At 40.8% G+C, this 23,724-nt stretch overlaps 1 protein-coding gene across 2 annotated transcripts in view; it reads left to right on the plus strand.

Moving 5' to 3' along the window:
* CDKL2 (cyclin dependent kinase like 2) overlaps positions 1–23,724 on the plus strand; it is a 56,465-nt gene that overhangs the window by 10,941 nt on the left and 21,800 nt on the right. For both annotated transcript variants that reach the window (XM_062198666.1, XM_062198665.1), the window contains exons 3-6: positions 11,058–11,252; positions 18,739–18,917; positions 20,654–20,766; positions 23,089–23,228. In XM_062198666.1, coding sequence (XP_062054650.1) covers positions 11,058–11,252; positions 18,739–18,917; positions 20,654–20,766; positions 23,089–23,228 — 627 coding nt within the window. The remainder of the gene's footprint in view (positions 1–11,057; positions 11,253–18,738; positions 18,918–20,653; positions 20,767–23,088; positions 23,229–23,724) is intronic.

Raw genomic sequence — 23,724 nt, forward strand, 5'->3', positions numbered from 1 at the left:
TTTCTAATGTCTTCTTCATCTTCTTCTTCCTCTTCCTTCTCTTCTTCCTCTTCCTTCTCTTCCTCCTCTTCCACCTCTTCCTCCTCCTACTCCTCCTCTTCTTCTTCTTCCTCTTCCTCCTCCTCCTCTTCTTCTTCTCCTCCTCCTCCTTTTCCTCCTCCTCCTCCCTCTCCTTCTTTTCCTCCCCCTCTTCCTCCTCCTTCTTCTTTTCTCTCTCTCTCTCTCATCAAGTCTTGATATACCTGTATTTCTTTATTATTAAGGATTTATTCCACTGCCTTCCCAAGTTATCAGTAGGGAGCTGGATCAGAAATGTAGCATCCAGGACTCAAACTGGCACCCATATGGGATGTCAGCACCGCAGGTGGAGGCTTAACCTACTCTGCCACAGCACTAGCCCTACTTGTATTGAGTTTTTGAAATTGTGGACATATTTGGGTCTTTGGCTGATGTTATTCCTGCTGTGAGGAGTTATTTTTGCCACTGTGAGACTCTAAGGGCACTGTTACTGCAAGAAAATTGGTGGTATTAACATTCTCATATTGGTTGGGATTAAGATGGCAGAGTAGGGAGGGAGCTTGCAGTTCTAGTCTAGGAGAAGAGAGTTTAAAAAGTGGAAAGAGTGCTGTCTCAGGGAAGAGTTAGGGAGAAAACAGCAGAGGAAACTCTATGCAAATTGGAGGGACACAGTGGACCTATGTGGAGTGCGTGGACATGCACAACTCATTAACTCAATAGCCAAGAGCCTCCACACCAGTGTTGGAGAGTGAGGTGAGACCAGACCACAGCAGCCCAAGCCATTGGCTAAAAAGCTGCAGGAAGAGCCTATAGGGAACCTGTCTTGGGGCCTGTGGGGGATAGTGTACCTGCCAAACTAGGAGAGGAAAAGCAAAGGTGGACATGTTTATCTCTCCCTGATTCCCCCACGATGGTGTCTGGTAACAAGCTGATACAGAGGAGTCACCATTTTGGACATGTGTAACAGCTGCACTAGCCCATGTCCACACCCAGCAACCAGCCAAGCAGAGACTCCAGAGTCTGATGGGGAGAACAGACAAGGGGCTGGGTGCTTGTGACTGTGGGAGGCTTGTGTGCCTGGACTGTGAAAATACTGAGGCTGTGTGAGAGGACTCAGGGTGTGGCTTGGATTTTGGGCAGTCGCTGTGGAAGGCTCCACATGCTCAGGGCTCCCTGGTTACCTGGCAAGGAACATTGCTGGGGAATTTGAACTTACACTGAGGACTGTACAGATCATTTGTGTGGTTCTTGTGATAGAGCAGATAATAATATGCCCACTGGGGCAAGCGCCCAGGTTTTGGTCTCCTTTGAGGAGAGGAGCTCAGCTGAATATACACCAACAGACAAGAACAAACTTCCCTTCTGATTAAAAAAAAAAAAATTTACCACACCAAACCTGGGTGTGCCACCTCAGACACACCCTTTTACCCTGGAGAGCTGAATAGAGATCCCTGGCCACATTCACCCTACACCTCTAGATATTCACTGAAAGCAGACACTCCACTAATCTACAGAGGAATAGTACAAAGATAAAAGCTGTCACAGTGAAAAAACAAAGAAACCAACAAATATCTCCACAAATACCGAACAGCAAATGTACAAATTCAAGAAACAAGAATAAGGAAGACAACTTAGGAATCTCTAGAACATACGCAAACACATGGAGACTGAACAACATGCTCCTGAATGAACAGTGGGTCATAGAAGAAATCAAAAGAGGAATCAGAAACTTTCTGGAAACAAATGAAGATGATAATACAAAATATCAAAACTTATGGGATATAGCAAAAGCAGTGTTAAGAGGAAAGTTTGTAGCAATTGGTGCCTACATGAAGAAATTGGAAAGGCATCAAATAAATGAGCTATCAATGCATCTCAAGGATCTAGAAAAACAACAGCAAACCAAACCCAAAACTAGTAGGAGAAAAGAAATAATTAAAATTAGAGAAGAAATCGACAATATTGAATAAAAAAAATACAAAAGATCAGCAAAATGAAGAACTGTTTTTTGAAAAAATAAACAAAATTGACATACCATTGGCTCAACTAACAAAAAAAGGAGAGAGAAGACTCAAATCAATAAAATTAGAGATGAAAAAGGAAATGTAACAACACACCATGGAAATAAAAATTGTCATCAGCAGTTACTACAAAGAACTGTATGCCAACAAACTGGGAAAGCTAGAAGAAATGGATAGCTTCCTGGACACATGCAACCTACCTAAATTGAGCCATGAAGACACAGAAAACCTAAAGAGACCCATTACCAAGATAGAAATTGAATCGATAATAAAGACCCTCCCAACAAAGAAAGGCCTAAGACCAGATGGCTTCACTGCTGAATTCTACCAGACATTTAAATAAGAATTAACTCCACTTCTTCTCAAGTTATTCAAAACAAATGAAAGGGAGGGAATCCTCCCAAATTTTTTCTATGAGGCCAGCATCATCACCTTAATTCCTAAACCTGAGAAAGAGACAACAGAGAAAGAGAATTACAGACCAATTTCCCTAATGAACATAGCTGCAAAAATCCTCAACAAAATTCTAGCCAGTTGAATCCAATCCAACGACAAATTAGAAAGAACATTCACCCAGACGAAGTAGGATTTATCCCTGGCATGCAGGGATAAATCAATCAATCAATGTAACACATCACATTATCAAACTGAAGAACAAAAACCATATGATTATCTCAACAGATGTAAGAAAGCATTTGATAAACTATAACACCCTTTCATGATGAAAACTCTAAGCAAATTGAGATAGAAAGAACATTCCTCAACACAATCAAGGCAATTTATGACAAACTCATGGCCAGTGTCCTATGAATGGGGAAAAGTTGGAAGCATTCCCACTGAGATCCAGAACCAGACAAGGATGCCTACTCTCACAATTGCTATTCAATATAGTGCTGAAAGCTTTAGCCAGAGCCATTAGGCAGGAAAAATAAACCAAAGGGATACAAATTGGAAAAGAGGAAGTCAAACTATCCCTATTTGCAGATGACAAGATTCTATATATAGGGGATCCAAAAGACTTCACCAAGAAACTATTGGAAATCATAGAAGAGTTTGGTAAAGTAGCAGGATATAAAATCAATATACGAAAATTAACAGCCTTTGTATACACAGACAATGCCACGATTGAGAAAGAATTTCTAAGATTAGTCCCACTCACAGTAGCTACCAAAAAAAATCAAATACTTTGTAATAAATTTAACCATGGATGTCGAAGATCTCTACAATGAGAATTATAAAACATTAAAGAGAGAAATAGAAGAAGACACAAGAAGTGGAAAAATCTTCCATGTTCGTGGATTAGAAGAATCAATATCATCAAAATGTCCATTCTTCCAAAAGCAATTTATGATTCAGTGTGATACCAATCAAAATACCAAAGACATTCTTCTCAGATCTAGAAAAAAAAATGATGCTGAAATTCATATGGAGGCACAGGAGACCTCGAATAGCTAAAGCAACCTTATACAATTAAAACAAAACCGGAGGCATCACAATACCAGATTTCAAGACACACTATAAGTCAGTTATAATCAAAACAGCCTGATACTGGTACAAAAACAGATGGATAAACCAATGGAACAGAATAGAAATGCCAGAAATCGATCCACGCATCTACAACCAACTTATATTTGACCAAGGAGCTAAAATCAAACCCTGGAGCAAGGACAGTCTCAACAAATGATGCTTGGAAAACTGGATTTCCACATGCAGAAGTATGAAGCAGGACCTGTACCTTACACAAAAATCTATTCAAAATGGATTAAAGACCTAAATCTATGACCTGATACCATCAAATTACTGGAGAACATTGGGGAAACCCTGCAAGATATTGGCACAGGCAAAGAGTTCTTGGAAAAGACCCCAGAGGCACAGGCAGTCAAAGCCAAATTTAACAAATGGGAGTATATCAAATTTGAAGCCTCTGTACTGCAAAAGAAACAGGAAAGTAAAGAGGCAACCAACAGCATGAGAGAAAATATTTGCAAACTATGAATCTGATAAAGGATTAATAACCAGAATATTTAAAGAGATCAAGAAACTCCACAACAGGAAAACAAACAACTAAGTGAAGAAATGGGCAATTATTTAAATAGATATTTTTCAAAAGAAGAAATCCAAATGGCCAACAGACACATGAAAAAATGCTCAGGATCACTAGCCATCAGGGAAATGCAAATCAAGACCACAATGAGTTTTCACCTCATTGCATTTACAATGGCATTCATACAGAAATCAACAAACAACAAATGCTGGTGAGTATGTGGGGAAAATGTTACCCTAATCCATTGTTGGTGGGAATGTAAACTGGTAATGCTACTATGGAAGACAGTGTGGAGATACCACAGAAATCTGAATATAGACCTACCATATATCCCAGCCATCCCACTTCTTTGTATTTACCCAGGGTTAATGAAATCAGCAATAAAGGAGTTACCTACACCCTCATGTTTATTGCAGTGCAATTCACAATAGCTAAGACATGAAATCAACTTAAATGTCTGTCAGCTAAAGACTAGATAAAGAAATTATGTGATATGTACTCTATGGAATCCTACACAATGGTCGAAAGAAAATGAAATCCAGTCATTTGCAACAAAATGGATGAATCTGGTAAACATCATACGTAGTGAAATAAGCCAGTCCCCAAAGGACAAATACCGTATGTTTTCCCTGATCTGTGATAACTAATAGAGCACCTAAAAGGAAATCTGTAGAAGTGAAATTGACACTTTGAGAAGCAGTGACTAGAATAGGCCTTGTCTTGATTGTCGAGGAACAGTTTTTTTTTTCTTCTTCATACCACTTGTTGAACTCCTTACTTAACATAGAGTTAATCATATGTGTATAAAGTCAATTGAAAATAAATCTCAGTAAAAAATAGGAGTGGGACTATGAAAGAGAGGAGGAAGTTTGTAACTGTAAATCTTTATAGTTCTACATACATTCCTGTGGACTTTACTTCTAAGGGTACAATTTAAAAACTTGCCATGGGACCCCAAATCCCATTAAGTTGGGTGGTAAAAATGCCATCTTAAGTGCTAAAATGATTATATTAAGTGTTAAAGTGATCATGTAGATAGGATTAAGTGCTAAGGAGATTGTATAAATATGATCAAGTGTCTGTTAATAATAATAGATGGAATTAAATAGGAGAGAATGTTCCAACATGGGAAGACTCATAAAATGACAATCATTTAAATAGCACTCTGACATCAGAATCAGCCCTTAAGACATTCTCTTTTGGCTGAAAAGCCCATGAGAGCATTTCACACATGGAAAACCAAGATACTGTGTCAAAAAATGTCCTACATGAAGGATCTCTGTGAGACCCCAGTGGAAAGAAGTGGCCATCAAAGAAGGATATACTTTTCTCTAAAGGGAAGAGAGACCTTCCACTTTGCTTATGGTCCTATCTAAATACTGACAGAGACTGTGGATTCAAAAGGCTTCCCTAGACTTGGCAGGTCATGTCAAGAGCCTTGGGTGATCACTGACGTCATACAGAAGATTGTTAATTATTCGATTAACAACAGGAGTCACTGTGCACTTCCTTCCCATGCAGGACCTCTGTCCTCAATGAGTTGTATTATGAGAATTAACTGTAAAACTTGTTCTCTGTGTGTGTGTGTTTGCATGCAAATTGTTGAAATCTTTTCTTAGTACAGAGTTGATTTTCTGTGTATAAAGTTAATTGAAATTTAATCAATTGAGAATGGGAGGGGCTGGCACTGTGGTACAGTGGGTTAAAACCCTGGCCTGAAAGCACTGGCATCCCATATAGGTTACCGGTTCTAGTCCCAGATGCTCCTCTTCCTATCTAGCTCTCTGTTAAGGCCTGGGAAAGCAGTAGAAGATGGCCCAAGTCCTTGAGCCCCTGCACCCACGTGGGAGACCTGGAAGAAGCTCCTGGCTCCTGGCTTCGGATCAGCACAGTTCCGGCCATTGCAGCCATCTGGGGAGTGAACTAGCAGATAGAAGACCTCTCTCTCTGTCTCAACCTCTCTCTGTAACTCTGTCTTTCAAATAAATAAAAATAAATCTTTAAAAAAAATTGAGAATGGGAATGGGAATGGAAGAGGGAGGAAGAGGTGGGGTGGGAGTAGGAGAGTGGCTTTGGTGGGAAGAATCACTATATTCCTAAAATTCTACTTATGAAATTTGTACTCTTTAAAGAAAAGGTCTTTGGGGGAAAAAAAAGGATGCAAAAAATATGATATCATCTTAATGCATTTTAGGGTATTTATGTGATTTGAGATTGGTTTGTAGTCCCTAAGACAGTCTACTGATGGTTCACACTTACTCATAATTTTTGGACTTTTAGGCCCAGAGCCTCCAGATATCCAACTTCCTCACCTCCTGGGGCACCTCTGAGATCAGACCCAGCCCAGATAAGCTCGGGTTAGATTGCCTTGGTAGCTGTGACCATGACAAGCTGGCTCTGTCCTACTTTCCCACAAAATTGGGTGAGATAGTGAGTGAGTAATAATGCAGTCATATATTGCAGATGATGTACAAAGGACATGGCCCAGGGTTAAGGACTCGACTCTCCTGGAATTGGACAATATCACCAGTACTCTCTTTCTTCCCATAGTGAAAGAATATCATCAACATTGTCCCTCTTCTTACCTGATGTCACAGATTAGTGCTACTTTAGGCCCAAAAGACTAAAAGTGCCACTGAGCCTTTTAGTCTCCCATCTGAATTGCCATATATTTCTAGGGTTAAGAGAAAGACTGCCCCTGTTGCCTGGCTCAGTTCCCTGGGTTTCTATCTTCTTTTAGATCCTAGCCTAAGTGTTTTTTTAAACCATCTTATCTCTCTGGTCCCTTCAAGTAGTTGTTTTATGTATTTTGAGTAGCTTTTCTATTTATAATCAGTGGGATAGTTGTTATAAATTATGTGGTCTGTTATTATTGTAAACAGATTATTGTACTTTTCCATTCTAGAATTTTTAGTTGGGTTCAAATCTGCTAGTCACTTTTTATAGTTCACTCAAATTTTTGAGGCTAGCTTTTTTTTTTGTAGTACCTTCTTGTGATAATTCTAATATCTAAAGTCATTCTTCAACTGTTAGATTGTCTATATTTTCTGGTGTTTCTTACTTATAGTATCTTATTTCTTTGTATGTCTGCTTGTCTTTGATTTTATTCTGGACATTATATTTAAAACATTATTTTTTTGGCCGGCGCTGCGGCTCACTAGGTTAATCCTCTGCCTGTGGTGCCGGCACTCCGGGTTCTAGTCCCAGTTGGGGCACCGGTTCTGTCCCGGTTGCTCTTCTTCTGGTCCAGCTCTCTGCTGTGGAGGATGGCCCAGGTCCTTGGGCCCTGCACCCACATGGGAAACCAGGAGGAAGCACCTGGCTCCTGGCTTCGGATCGGTGCAGCATGCTGGCTGTAGCGGCCATTTAGGGGGGTGAACCAACAAAAGGAAGACCTTTCTCTCTGTCTCTCTCTCTCTCACTGTCTAACTCTGCCTGTCAAAAAAACAAAAACAAAAACATTATTTTTTAGGAATAATTTGAGGCTCGGATGTATGTATTTTTCCTTTAGAGATTTTTATTTTGTTATTCCATGTTCACATGCACTATGCCAGTAGTCATATTTTCCAAATAACTCTTTTTGACCTGCCTTGTGGAGATTTCAAATATTTCTCTATTGCCAACTGGTTGGATTTGGGGTTTTGTCAATAAATAGAGGGCATGGAAGGATGTTTTGAGTACTTAGCAAAAGGAAGAGGCTTTTCTTCCAGAACTGGTGTGCTTTCTTGCTGGCTAGCTGGAGGCAGATCACCATGTGGGAGGTCTGGTTATGCACTGCAGCATGGACCAACTATGGACTCTGCATTTTCTGGTAAGTTTGTCTGCCAACTGGCTGGCCACTTTATGATTTTTGGCCCGCATCCTCTGGCAAAGATCTTCACCACTGGCAATCGTACATCTCTTTGACAACCATGCCCTTTCCAAGAAAGATTGAGTTCTTGATGCTGGTTGGGAATTCTTCAAATTTTTAGTTCTTTCTTGTGTACTTTCCCTCAGCTCTAAAAGCAGTAGCTGCTCTTATTTGCTGTTTTTGAAATTTACCTTAGGTAGCCAGTCTTCTTTTGTCCCCTGTAGTAATTGACTGCTTTTACTAATTAACATTTTTATTTGGGCTGGGTGGTCCTCTGGCCTAGCAATTAAACCATTAGTTGGGATGCCCAAATTCCACATTGTAATGCTTCGATTTGAAACCTGTTTGTGGCTACTGATTCTAGCTTCCTGGTAAATGCAGACTATAGGAGGCAGCAGTAATGGCTCAAGTAGTTGGGTTCTTGCCACCCACATGACAGACCTGGATTGAGTGCCTAGCTTCAGCCCTGCCCAGCTTTGGCTATTGCAGGCATTTGGAGAGTGAACCAGTCGGTAGGAGCTCCCACTTTTTCTCTCTGTATGTCTTGCTCTGCCTCTCAAATGAATAAAGGGAAAAACATTGCTTACATTGAAAGTTTCCCAGTTCTGGTTGCTGTTGGATATAGGCATGCTATCAGCCCAGGACTTCCTTAAGTTAAAAGTCCTTGCTTATGGTGTCTTGTTTTCCTGTTCTTCTCATTATCTTTTTGTATTGAATATTGTTTTTGAAAAATTATTTTTAGGCCGGCGCCGTGGCTCAACAGGCTGATCCTCCACCTTGTGGCGCCGGCACACCGGGTTCAAGTCCCGGTCGGGGCACCGGATTCTGTCCTGGTTGCCCCTCTTCCAGGCCAGCTCTCTGCAGTGGCCTGAGAGTGCAGTGGAGGATGGCCCAGGTCCTTGGGCCCTGCACCCCATGGGAGACCAGGAGAAGCACCTGGCTCCTGCCTTCAGATCAGCTGCATCGCGCCAGCCGCGGTGGCCATTGGAGGGTGAACCAACGGCAAAGGAAGACCTTTCTCTCTGTCTCTCTCTCTCTCACTGTCCACTCTGCCTGTCAGAAAAAAAAAAGGAAAGTTATTTTTAGAAATATTTGGATGCTAAGTTATATTCCTCCAGAGATGATACTGATTTGCTTCTGCCTGTTGTATGGGGATGTCCCCAACCCAATGTTTTAATCTATGTTCAAGGTTTGAGGTTTCTTGAACCATTACGGGTGATGTGAAGTCTAGCGATGCCTGGTTTATTTCTACCCATTTTTGCTCTGGAACGTGTAGTTCTTGGGATCCTAGCTTAACATAGGGGTGGATTCTCAGAGACCCAAACTTTAGAAGGCTTTTGGATTTTGAACTTTTCTGTTTTAACCCTGTGGGACCATGAAAATCAAAGCTGAGTGTCACACTTGTAACTTCATAGCAAATTCTTGAGGTTAGCTTTCTGGATTCTCAAGTTTTTTATTTTGGCCTAGTAATTCTTATCTTTTTGGTTATTTTGATGTTTAAGAAGATTTAACAAAGAAATTTTAGAACTTTTGGAGCTGACCTGATGGTGTAGCAGATTAAACTGCCACCTGCAATTCCAGCATTTCAGATAAGCGCCAGTTTGAGTCCTGGCTGCTCCACTTCTGATCCAGCTTCCTGCTAATGCACCTGGGAAAGCAGCAGAAGATGGTCCAAGTATTTGGGCCCCTACTGCCCACGGGCCTACTGCCCATGTGGGAGACCCAGATGGAATTTCAGGCTTCTGGCTTCAGCCTGGCCCAGCCTCAGCTATTGCGATCATTTGGGGATGGAAGATCCATCGATCTCTCTCTCTCCCTTTTCCCCTCTCTCTCTCCCTCTCCTTCTCTCTCTCCCTCTTCCTCTTCTTCTGTACTTCTGTCCTTCAAATATATAAATAGATCTTTTTGTAAAAAAAATGTATCTAACTTCAAGGATTCTCAATAGGAGGGTAGGTCAAAGTTACTTTCTCTGCTACCATCAAGGAGGTAGTCATCTTCTTTTTAAAATATAATCACTGAGATGGATGTTTAGTTTCATGGTTAAGATGCTGGTTAAGATGCTTGAGTTGGGGCTGGAGCTGTGGCATAGTGGGAAAAGCCACCGCCTGCAGTGCTGGCATCCCATATGGGCTCCAGTTTGAATCCCGGCTGCTTCACTTCCAATCCAGCTCTCTGCTATGGCCTGGGAAAGCAGTGGAGGATGGCCCAAGTCCTTGGGCCCCTGTACCTATGTGGGAGACCCAGAGGAAGCTCCTGGCTCCTGGCTTCAGATTGGCTCAGCTCCAGCCATTGGGGCCATTTGGGAAGTGAGCCAGCAGATGGAAGACCTCTCTCTCTGCCTCTGCCTATCTGTAACTCTGCCTTTTCAATAAATAAATAAATCTTAAAAAAAAAAAACAAAAAAAGATGCTGAGTCCAACATCTGAGTTACCTGAGTTTGGTTCCTGACTCCAGATTTCTACTAATGTAGGCTCTAGAGGGCAACAGTGATGGCTTGAGCTTCATCTGGGTCTCCAATGTGGGTGCAGGGGCCTAAGGAATTGGGCCATCCTCTGCTGCTTTCCTAGGTGTATTTGCAGGGAGCTAGAAAGAAGAGTATCTGGGACTTGAGCCACCCTCACATAAGATGTCTGTGCCGAGGTTGGCGGCTTAACCTGCTGTGCCACTGAGAGAAGAGGGGAGGGGATAGTGGAGAGGAGAGAGGAGAGGGGAGGGAGAGGAGGGGAAAAGAAGAGAGGTCCCATTCCCATTATAGCAAAGAAGAATTTACGTTTCTTTCCAGATATTTCACCAACTTCAGAGAATGTTCCCGCTGCCAACTTTGTAGCCACAGGTGATCTGTTGGTGTCTTTCCACACTCCATTTGGTAGTCCCATCATGTTTGTTGTGGCTAACGGTCATAGATCCTTCTTGGTTTCATCAATGGTGTTGCATTTCTCATTGGCTTTATTGTGTTCTCTGAGAGGAGAAAGAAGCAATATGGTCTTTCAATTGTAATTCAAAAACCAAAATATACTTTTATAATTTACGTTGTATATACATTTTATTTATGTTTCTCTTATACTAACATCCATTTTAGATTAATTTGATCTTATAAAACTATTTTGCATTTTTTTAATAACAGCAACTGAGGCATGAAAATTTGGTGAATCTGTTGGAGGTGTGTAAGAAAAAAAAACGATGGTACCTAGTCTTTGAATTTGTTGACCACACAATTCTTGATGACTTGGAACTCTTTCCAAATGGACTAGATGACCAAGTAGTTCAAAAGTATTTGTTTCAGATTATTAATGGAATTGGATTTTGTCACAGTCACAATGTAAGTATTCGTTTTAAGTACTTATTTGGCAATCATCGACTATCCAGATACCAGTTACTTTATCTAGTGAGGCACTTGTTTAAAGTTTGAATCAGTAAAATAAGAATGAATTTTGTTACTCTGATATTGATAATTTTCTTGTATCATAGTACATGTCTTCTAACTCCCCTCACCCAACATTTTATTGTGCGATTTTCAGATCATACTGAACAGTTGTAAGGGTACATAATGACTAGCCATTCCTCTGCATACCTGCTGTTTAGATTCTGTACTTATTAACTGTTTGGTGTATTTGCTTTATTATATATTTATTCAACTATTAGTGAACTATTAACCTGTATTACTTAATTATGATTTTAAAAGTAAGTTGCTGACGTCAGTACACTGAAACACTAAATATTTGTTTTCTGGGTTGTTTTTTTTTTTTTTTTTTGAGGTACTTTTTACTAAGTGGAATGCAAAAATTTTAAGTGATGAGTTTTGACAAATGCAAATACCTGAGGATCTATGTATTTGTTAGTTCATGTTCTCTTGCCTAGTTAGAAAGTATGAAAATATGAAAATCTACCCCATAGGCCAGCGCCGTGGCTTAACAGGCTAATCCTCCGCCTTGTAGTGCTGGCACACCGGGTTCTAGTCCCGGTTGGGGCGCCGGATTCTGTCCCGGTTGCCCCTCTTCCAGGCCAGCTCTCTGCTATGGCCCGGGAAGGCAGTGGAGGATGGCCCAAGTCCTTGGGCCCTGCACCCGCATGGGAGACCAGGAGAAGTACCTGGCTCCTGGCTTCGGATCAGCGAGATGTGCCAGCCTCAGCGGCCATTGGAGGGTGAACCAACGGCAAAGGAAGACCTTTCTCTGTGTGTCTCTCTCTCTCACTGTCCACTCTGCCTGCCAAAAAAAAAAAGAAAAGAAAATCTACCCTTATCCTATAGTCTATCAAAATCATTTTATAGCTTTTGAGTATCATATGAAAGCACTTGCGAGAAAAATGGCACCTATAGGTATAAAATGAGTAATTCAATACTCCTGTTGTATCAGTTTTACAAAATGTGTTAAATGATTTTGTGTTTGATTGTAAAAGCAGTAAACATTAATGGTAGAAAATTTCAAAGCTAAAAGTAATCCTAAAAAGAAGGAAACACATCTCTGTATCTATGACCTAAACATTTGATGTGTTCCTTTTTTTATTCATTGTTTTTATTTCTTTCACTGTCTTTTATTTTGTGGTTTTATTATGTAATTAAGATATGTGCAGTATGGAAATTGCTCAGCAGAGGCAGATATCTAGTTTTCATCTAGGAATAACACTGTCTGGCCTTCCTTAGGAGGCCCTTCAAGTGATCCCCTGACAACTTTGGAATGATCCAGGTTCAGGAAATTCATTTTGAGAAAACTAACTGTGAGAATATATACATTCTAGTCCATTGACCAAGCTTGGGAGATTGAATGCCAGTTTATATGTTAGAAAGAAAAATCATCATTTACAGAGATAGAATATGTAAAATATAATAATGTGGAGTGTGCAGAGACTCAGCCTAGAATGAGGTGTTACTGAATCACACACTCAGTGGCACTGATTCAGGCTCCTCATAAAAAGCATAAGCGTGTCATCCTAATGGGCCTGTACTTTTGAAGTCAGGGGTTTAAACTCCACACTAAGGACAGACTTGCCTATGGATTTAGTAGACAAAAAAGTCTTTGATTTTTCTTGTTATTGAAGAATATTTGAATGTGTCCTGCCTATGTTTGCTTCTGTGTCCCTTTATAGTTTATACTTTTATGACATATATATATATACATATATTTTATACTTTCATGACTAATCAACCTGTATTTAGTAACCCATTTAGTAGCTTTAGATCTTCTATTACATGCAGGCACTGTGGAGACAAATGCTGCTGGCATGAGTGCCATTCTGTCTTTAAAGCAGTAGATTTTGGCAGGCACCGTGGCTTAACAGGCTAATCCTCCGCCTTGCGGTGCCGGCACACCGGGTTCTAGTCCCGATTGGGGCGCCGGATTCTGTCCCGGTTGCCCCTCTTCCAGGCCAGCTCTCTGCTATGGCCCGGGAAGGCAGTGGAGGATGGCCCAAGTCCTTGGGCCCTGCACCCGCATGGGAGACCAGGAGAAGTACCTGGCTCCTGGCTTCGGATCAGCGAGATGTGCCAGCCTCAGCGGCCATTGGAGGGTGAACCAACGGCAAAGGAAGACCTTTCTCTGTGTGTCTCTCTCTCTCACTGTCCACTCTGCCTGCCAAAAAAAAAAAAGAAAAGAAAATCTACCCTTATCCTATAGTCTATCAAAATCATTTTATAGCTTTTGAGTATCATATGAAAGCACTTGCGAGAAAAATGGCACCTATAGGTATAAAATGAGTAATTCAATACTCCTGTTGTATCAGTTTTACAAAATGTGTTAAATGATTTTGTGTTTGATTGTAAAAGCAGTAAACATTAATGGTAGAAAATTTCAAAGCTAAAAGTAATCCTAAAAAGAAGGAAACACATCTCTGTATCTATGACCTAAACATTTGATGTGTTCCTTTTTTTATTCATTGTTTTTATTTCTTTCACTGTCTTTTATTTTGTGGTTTTATTATGTAATTAAGATATGTGCAGTATGGAAATTGCTCAGCAGAGGCAGATATCTAGTTTTCATCTAGGAATAACACTGTCTGGCCTTCCTTAGGAGGCCCTTCAAGTGATCCCCTGACAACTTTGGAATGATCCAGGTTCAGGAAATTCATTTTGAGAAAACTAACTGTGAGAATATATACATTCTAGTCCATTGACCAAGCTTGGGAGATTGAATGCCAGTTTATATGTTAGAAAGAAAAATCATCATTTACAGAGATAGAATATGTAAAATATAATAATGTGGAGTGTGCAGAGACTCAGCCTAGAATGAGGTGTTACTGAATCACACACTCAGTGGCACTGATTCAGGCTCCTCATAAAAAGCATAAGCGTGTCATCCTAATGGGCCTGTACTTTTGAAGTCAGGGGTTTAAACTCCACACTAAGGACAGACTTGCCTATGGATTTAGTAGACAAAAAAGTCTTTGATTTTTCTTGTTATTGAAGAATATTTGAATGTGTCCTGCCTATGTTTGCTTCTGTGTCCCTTTATAGTTTATACTTTTATGACATATATATATATACATATATTTTATACTTTCATGACTAATCAACCTGTATTTAGTAACCCATTTAGTAGCTTTAGATCTTCTATTACATGCAGGCACTGTGGAGACAAATGCTGCTGGCATGAGTGCCATTCTGTCTTTAAAGCAGTAGATTTTGGCAGGCACCGTGGCTTAACAGGCTAATCCTCCGCCTTGCGGTGCCGGCACACCGGGTTCTAGTCCCGATTGGGGCGCCGGATTCTATCCTGGTTGCCCCTCTTCCAGGCCAGCTCTCTGCTATGGCCCGGGAAGGCAGTGGAGGATGGCCCAAGTCCTTGGGCCCTGCACCCGCATGGGAGACCAGGAGAAGTACCTGGCTCCTGGCTTCGGATCAGCGAGATGTGCCGGCCTCAGCGGCCATTGGAGGGTGAACCAACGGCAAAAAGGAAGACCTTTCTCTCTGTCTCTCTCTCTCTCACTATCCACTCTGCCTGTCAAAAAAATAAAAATAAATAAATAAAGCAGTAGATTTTAATACCAAGCAGCTCCATGCAGAGCATTCATATATCTCTTTAAACCATATAAAATGTGAATATTTTATGGGGAGAGAACTGATCTTACTCTAATAATTTATGATCAGTTACCTCAAGGGAGCTTCTGTGTTGCCTTACAGTTACACTACTTTTTCCTGGCCCATGTGCTCTCAAACTCTCCTAGATTATGATTTCATAGCACTTTTTCCCTCAAGCCTCTCGGAGCTCTTCTCCAATCCTCACTCCTATCCCACTGTTAAATGGAGATAATAATGACATATATCTCATAGGGTTATTATGAAGATAGAGGAAGTTAAAACATAAAACATGTAGAATGGTGCTCAAAATATAAATGATCAAGTGTTAGCTATGTTGCTGTTGCTAATATTAATGAAATATATGCTAAGGTTTTGTTTTCTAGGCAGTTATTTCTACTCTATTTTTTTAAAAAAAGATTTATTTTTTTTTTGGAAGGCACAGTGACAGGGTGAGACACACACACATACACATAGAGAAGGACCTTCCATTTGCTGGTTCACTCCTGAAAGGGCTGCAACAGATAAGACTGGGCCATACAAAAAGCCAGGAGCCAGGAAGTCCATCCTGGCCTCCCATGTGGGTGGCAGAGGCCCAGATACAAGGGCCATCCTGCAGTGCCTTCCCAGACACATTAGTTGAAAGCAGAGAAACCAAAACTCAGAAACTGGCACTCCTGATGCGGGATGCTGGCATCACAAGCAGTGACTTAACCTTCTATACCATAACACTGGCCCTAGTTATTTCTATTCTTAAAGCAGAGAGATATTATGGTGGGAATGGCAAAAATACACTTGTGTACATGGAAACCTATATACACATATGCATATAGGATGAAATGTCTGACTTTTAAGAAAATCAAAATGTTTATTGCACTGTTATTATTATACATTATTCATTTGTACATGTATCTCTGTGAATACTTGGATTTCAATAATTTAAAATATAATTTAAGCCTTTTGTGAGTTAGGCTCAGTAAATATATTTAAAAACAAATTTAAGTTTGCTGTCATTTCAAGTTTGACCCAATTCTATGGGAAATTTTAAGGTTGTTGAGACTCCTAAAAATTTTTTTTTGCTGAAATTAGTAAGTGTGATAGTTTATTTAGGTCATACCTAATATTAAAGATCCATGTCAGAGCCTATGCTGTTTGTAAAACTTTCTTTGCCCCACACCCCCAGTCTGCAGTGATAGCTTTTAGTAAAAAATTTTGTTCCTATCATCTTGATTATGCTTAGGTTCTGTTGTTGCCAGAAATCATGAGTATTAGTTAGGAGGGAGCATGGCAGTCATGTACTTTATCCCTTTAATTTGGCAAATGAAAAGATAGATCCAGAAATATTGAGTTGTCTAAGGCTGTACTGAAAACCTGAGACTAGTGCCCAAGTCTCTCAAATTCCAATTCAGCCCTTTCTGTGCCGGCACAGGTGATCTGGAATTGGACCTGTGTCTTCACAGTAAAAGTGGGTAGCCTATGAAACACTGTCATCAATGGCAGACTGCCATTTTGTCTTCTGAAAAGACTGAAAACAAATTTTTTAAAATTTTGAAATAAAACTTACTCATATTAGAGAATTTGGTCAATAATTTGTTTTACCTACGTGTAGAATTTTTAACCTTGTCTCTATCCCGGCATCCTGTTTTCTTCTTTGAGTCTCTTTAGAAATCTTAACCCCTGACCTTTTTTAACGCTCTTTACATCTCTGACGGCTTGATGGATACCTCTCTGTAGGTGCTCAGCACTCCATCCAAAGCTCATATAGCTAAAACTTAACTAATGATTCCTTCAAAATAAACATTGCAAAGATTTCTCTATTATTGGTAGTAGAACCACCGTTCTTTTTATTTTCTTTTCTTAGGTTGAAATAAAATATCTGAGATTACTCCTGAACTCTGTTGATCTCAATTAAAAATGATTCTAAACCGTATCTCCTTCTGTACATTCCTCCAAGCACTGGCCTAGTTTGAACCCGTGTCACCTCATAGTTGGCCCACTGCTCTCCTTGCCTGTAGTCCTTCTCTCTGTTTCAGTTTGTTTATGACCAACGTCTTTAACCTCCACACTGGTCATGTCATGTCCGTAGCTTTCTGGGGCTGTGACACAAGCTCTCACTTCCCAGGCTGGAGTTGAGGCAGCCTTCCTCCCTGTCATACAACCTGTAGTCTAAATACATTTCCCCATAGTTTCTCTTAAAAAAATTTAATTTACTTTTTCACATCCCACAAGGGTTTTCTACATATTTTTTACTAACATGTAACAGTGTACACATGTTCATGGGGGCACAATGTGATATTCCAAGATATATAATGTGTACTGATAATCAATATAATTAGCATTTCCATCTCCTTATAATTTCTTTATGTTTGGAGCTCCTCTCTTCTAGTTCTTCATAATATATAGTAGACTCTTATGAACTGTAGTTACTCCACCCTGGTCACTCCATGTCTTCCTTCTATCTCTGTGTTGGTACCCATTATCCAACCTTCCTCTAGATCCTACTCCCAATCCCAACAGTTTCGTGAAATATTTCCATCTCCACTCTTGGTTTCCCTGTTACATTCACTTGCATTCCCCTTATGTTTCTACATTTATGCATGTTATACCTGAAATAAAAGACATACCTTAGAGCCTACCCCTTTTCTTTCCTTTTTTTTTTTTTTTAAAGTTTTTATTTATTTATTTGAAAGAGTTAAATAGAAAAGAAGAGGCAGAGAGAGAGAGAGGTCTTCCATCTGCTGGTTCACTCCCCGTTTGGCCGCAACTGCTGGAGCTGTACCGATTTGAAGCCAGGAGCCAGGAGTTTCTTCCAGGTCTCCCACACCGGTGCAGGGGCCTAAGGACTTGGGCCGTCTTCTACTGCTTTCCCAGGCCATAGCAGAGAGCTGGATCAGAAGTGGAGCAGTTGGGACTTGAACCAGCACCCATATGGGATGCTGGCACTGCAGGTGGCAGCTTTACCCGCTATGCCACAGCACCTGTCCCAAGCCTGCCCCTTTTCTTTTTTTCTTTTTTATTTGACAGGTAGAGTTATAACAGTGAGAGAGACAGAGAGACAGAGAGAAAGGTCCTCCCTCCACTGGTTCACCCCCCAAATGGCCACTATGGCCGGCGCTGCACCAATCCGAAGCCAGGAGCCAGGTGCCTCCTCCTGGTCTCCCATGTGGGCACAGGAGCCCAAGCACCTGGGCCATCTTCCACCACCCTCCCGGGCCACAGCAGAGAGCTGTACTGAAAGAGAAGCAACTGGGACTAGAACCCAGCGCCCACATGGGATGCTGGCGCCGCAGATGGAGGATTAACCAAGTGAGCTATGTGCCGGCCCCCAAGCCTACCCCTTTTCATAAAAATTTTTCTTGAACATTCCCATTCTTTAATGATAGCTTAGTCTCTTAGTTTTGAAAGCAGTCTTTAACCAATAGTTGATTTGGTAATTAATTTTAAAATTGGCCCCCTGAGGATGTGCAGAGTTCATATGTAAATAATATGCCATTTTTATAAGGGACTTGTGCATTTCAGATTTCAGAATCCATTGGGAGTCCTGTAACCAATCTCCCATGGATTCGGAAGGACAACTTTATATTATTTTACCCTTTATCTTGGAGTATTTAAACAAAATTTCAAGCGTGAGTGTTCTTTCTTGCCCAGCCAGGTCCTAGGTTATTTAAAGCTGGGGACAATTTTTATGTACTTTATTTGTATTCTTTGTAGAGACAGAAAGCTGCCCTATACATGGCAAGTGCTGAAAAGTGATGAATTTTGTGTCAGATATTTTGTCTTATGCCTTTTGTCTTAGATCATACATAGAGATATAAAGCCAGAGAATATATTGGTCTCCCAGTCTGGCGTTGTCAAGTTATGTGATTTTGGATTTGCACGGACACTGGCAGCTCCCGGAGAGGTTTACACTGATTATGTGGCAACTCGATGGTACAGAGCTCCAGAACTACTGGTTGGTGATGTCAAGTATGGCAAGTAAGACACCAGTAATACAAGGGAGCAGATTTTAAGTCTGGGATTTGTTTATAGTATAATAAATGGTCCCTCTAACCCTGAAAGAAAAGTTTGAGTTTAGGGAACTTTATAAAGAGATTTTTTAGTCATTTTTGGTGTTTCTCCTTTAAACACTCTTAAGCAACAAGTTAGGGTGAGTATACTTATTTTAAAAGGGAAATTAAATAAGTGATTTTTTTAAATTGTAAGTTGGAAATAGATATTTTTGTAACTTGTAAAGAGAGGTTAACATTGATGGAAAAAGGCTGACACTGTTAGAATGAGGCAAAGTAAAGTAGGCAAGGTTAGAAGTATTTCTTTTTTTTAAGATTTGTTACTTGAAAGAGTTACAGTGAGAAGGAGAGGGAGTGAGAGAGAGATTTTCAATCTGCTGGTTCACTTCCTAAATGGCCACACCAACCAGGAATTGGCCAGGCCAAAGCCAGGAGCCAGAAGCCTCTTCTGGATGTCCCACATGGGTGCGGGGCCCAAGCACTTGGACCACCTTCTGCTGCTTTCCCAGGTGCATTAGCAGGGAGCTGGATTGGAAGTGGAGCATCCGGTCTCAAACCCACACTCATAAGGGATACTGGCTTTGCAGGTGGTGGCTTAACCTGCTATGCCACAGCGCTGGCCCCAGGTTAGAAGTATTTTAAAAACACAAATTGTCTTCATAAATGAATTCAAAGAAAAATGGGGGCCGGAGTGTGGTTCAGTGGGTTAAGCTGCTGCCTACATAGCTGGCATCCCATGTGGGTGCCAGTTCAAGTCCCAGCTGTTTCTCTTCCGATCCAGCTCTCTAGTAATGCACATGGGTAAGCAACAGAAGATGGCCTAAGTGCTTGGGCCCCTGCATCCATGTGGGAGACCCGAAAGAAGTTCCTGGCTCCTAGCTCTATAACGGCTATATCCTAGCTCTATATCTGGCAGTTGTGGCCATATGGTGAGTGAAACAGCGAATGGAAGATCTCTCTCTGTCTCTCTCTCTGTAACGCTACCTCACAAATAAATAAATACATCTTTAAAAAAGAAAAATGCATTATAACTTTTGCTGCCTTTGATAGAAATCTTTCTAAAATTTTTATATAATTATTATATTTTCAGAGCATATTAAACATTCTTTACTATTTCCTTGATTTTTCTGAGTTCGAATTTATTACTGTGCTATAATTTTTGTATCATTTTATAATTCAGCAATGACCTTAAGTAATTTCAAGGTTGATGTCCCTGTGCTAAATGACACCATCATAATTTGAGTTCTTATTGATTTTGAGAGTTTTCAAATTTATCCCTAAGCTTTTGGTTTTTGCTATTCTAGCTGTCCTCAACAACTACCTCCGTTCTCTAGTTTGCTTTTCTCAGTGTACCATGGAATAGACTGATCCTTGTTAGGACTATGTCTTAAAAAAGGAAAGATTAAGCTCTAAATGGAAACCTGAGAATCTTACTTCCAGCTTAAAGTGCACATAAAAACTATTTTGGCTTTTCAAAAGCCTTTTCTTTCTTATATCACATGATTGAAGTTTTTGGAAATCTCACTTAGGTGAAATTGGGAATTAGAACTTTTAACTGACAGGGAAATGTCTTTTATAGGTAATTTAAGGCATACTACTACTATTTTCAATACCAAAAATGCCAACTAGTAATACGCAGAACAAATGTACTCACTGTAAATATATTAGGATGCCAGATTTTATATCTCATTGCTTTTCTTTCAGAGCTGTGGATGTGTGGGCCATTGGTTGTCTGGTAACTGAAATGCTCATGGGGGAACCCCTGTTTCCTGGAGACTCTGATATTGATCAGCTTTATCTTATTATGAGGTGTTTAGGTAAGATCACATACTTGCGTTTGAAATTTCAGCTGTGGTCTTCCTCTGTGTACATTTGTTTGTGTTGTTCTTAAGCTGCTGGTGTATTAACAGTGATACATGTTTTAAGTGAAGATAGGAAGAAAACAGGGGGAAAAAACCCTCAGATGTTAGTGCATATACATTTGTTCTTTTTTTAAACACTTATTTATTCATTTGACTGAGAGAGGGAGAGACACACACAGAGAGAGAGAGAGAGAGAGAGAGAGAGAGAGAGATCTGTCTGCTGGTTGACTCCCCAAAGTAACCACAAAGGTCAGGCTGAGCCATGTGGAAGCCAGGAGCCAGGAATTGCATCCAGGTCTCCCATGTGGTGGCAGGGGCCCAGGTACTTGGGCCAGCTTCCCCTGTTTCCCTAGTTGATTACCACAGAGCTGAATCGGAAATGGAGCAGCCAGAACTTGAATTCACACTCTGATTTGGGATGCCAGAGTCCCAGACTGTGGCTTACTTGGCCGCAGCACAGTGCAGCCACTATACATGTGTTCTTACTCACATTCACCCCCTCCCTTACCTCATCAACAGAGAAGAAAATAGCAGAGACTGAGGTGGGCATTTTGGCAGAGTGAGTTTGGACGCTGCTTGGAATGCCTGTAAACATCCAGTATCCGAGTGCTAGTCCTGGCTACTCTCTGCTTTCTATCCAGCCTGGAGGCAGCAGGTGGTTGCAGTTGGTCCCCTGCTCCCATGTGGAAGACCCAGGAGGAGTTCCTGACTCTGGCTTCAGCCTGGCATACCCTTGTTGGCAACTGAGAAGTGAACCAGTGGATAGAAGAGTTCTCTCTATGTTTTGTTTATTATCTTTGAGTCAGTAAGCATTTGGTGTAGTGTGAATGTTATTAGCCCTCAAGATGAGTGAGGGACAGAAGACTTCCAAGGTGGTTTAATCTTGCTTCAGGTTGGACTTTTGTTGTTAGTGCTTTATATAAAATTTTCAAAGTTAGGCAATCAAGGCCTTAAATTTGTTGAAAGTCAACTTCGTGTTCAAAGATAGAATTTGGAAGATGGAAATAATGGGAAACCACTTGAGCTTAATTTAACTATTTGATTCTAGGCTTCTATGTTAGAAATTCAATAAATAGTACCATGGTTTCTTATCATAGAATTTTCATATATAAAGTAGGCATTAAAGTTGAGAAAAAAATAAAATGCTCAAATCTGACTTTAGATACAGGTAGCAAATGAGTTCACCAAAAATTAAATCATTTAAAAAATTTTTTTAATTTTCATTTTATTTGAAAGCCAGAGAGAGAAAGTTAGACACACACACACACACACAAGCAGATGGAGAGAGAGCTTCCACCCACTGGTCCACTCCCCAAATGTCTGCAAAGGCTAAAGCTGGGTCAGGCTGAAGCTAGGAGCCCAGAACTCAATCCTGGTTTCCCATGTGCATGATAGGGACCTAAATACTTGGGGTATCACCTTCTGTCTACCAGTGAGCACATTAACAGGAAGCTGGAAACAGGAGAGAAGCTAGGTCTTGAACTAGGCAATCTGATACAATACCCAGATGACCCAGATGGCGACTTAACCACTGTGCTAAATGCTCGTCTCTCAAAAGCTAAATTATTTTTTTAAAAAAAGTTTACTTGTTTATTTATTTGAGAGGTAGAGTTACAGACAGAGAGACAAAGGCAGAGAGAAAGGTTTTCCATCTGCTGGTTCACTCCCCAAATGGTCACAGCAGCAGGAGCTGGGCTGATCTGAAGCCAGGAGCCAGAAGCTTCCTCCGGGTCTCTCACACTGGTGCAGGGGCCCAAGCACTTGGGCCATCTTTGACTGCTTTCCCAGGCCACAGCAGAGAGCTGGATTGGAAGAGGGGCAGCTGGGACATAAACCGGCACCCATATGGGATGCCAGCGCTGCAAGCCAAGTCTTAGCCTACAGCCCCAAAAATTAAATTCTTAAAGGATAGAATTGTTTTATCAAGATTAGATTCTATCCACATGACTATTTATATTGCTTTGGTCAGCATTTTACACTGTATTAGAAATAAATGCTGGTACTGACATCTGGAAAGTTATAAAAATGATCTTTACCTGTCCTTTTCCTAGGCTCCCTCCCTTCAGTTCTATTTATAGCAGTGTGTGAACTTTTCTAAATGAGTCAAAGCCACCATAAAAACCGCCATTTTCCGTGACAGTAGCAGCATTGTCTTTGATTAATTTTGCATACTGAGAGCCCCCAAGCTCCACTGTTTCTTCTATTCCACTGTACCTATCTCTTCCCTGTTCCTGTCATGTTTTGTGCTGACAGAGTATGTGCTCTTTTCACTTCCAGGTAATCTAATTCCAAGACACCAGGAGCTGTTTTATAAAAATCCTGTGTTTGCTGGAGTAAGGTTGCCTGAAATCAAGGAATCAGAACCTCTTGAAAGACGCTATCCCAAGCTCTCTGGAGTTGTGATAGATTTAGCAAAGGTAATCCTACTCTTTCTTGTCACTTTTTTTTTTCAAGGATTTATTTATATATTTGAGAAGCAGAACTACAGACAGAGAGAGGGAGACGAAAGAAAGGTGTTCCATCTGCTGGTTCACTCCCCAAATGGCTGCAATGGCCAGAGCCAGGCCAATTGGAGGCCGGGTACTTCTTACAGGTCTCTTATGGGTGCAAGGGCCCGAGTACTTGAGCCGTCTTCCACTGCTTTCCTAGGCCAGCAGCAGGGAGCTGGATTTGAAGTGGAACATCCGAGATTTGAAGTAGACTTAACCAACTGTACCACAGCACTGGCCCCTCTTGTCACTTTCTGACAGGGAGCGTATCCATCATAGAGACTTGGCTTTCTCTTTTTCTCTTGTCTAGTTACCTTGTAAGTTAACGATTTCCTCTCATCATTTTACATCATTTTAATTTTTGCACAAAAAGGAAGAGTTTAGATAATTTGATGGTGATGCTGGGGTGTGGGTACTTCAGAGA

Source organism: Lepus europaeus, chromosome 8 (assembly GCF_033115175.1).
Source record: "Lepus europaeus isolate LE1 chromosome 8, mLepTim1.pri, whole genome shotgun sequence".
NCBI classification, from domain to species: domain Eukaryota; kingdom Metazoa; phylum Chordata; class Mammalia; order Lagomorpha; family Leporidae; genus Lepus; species Lepus europaeus.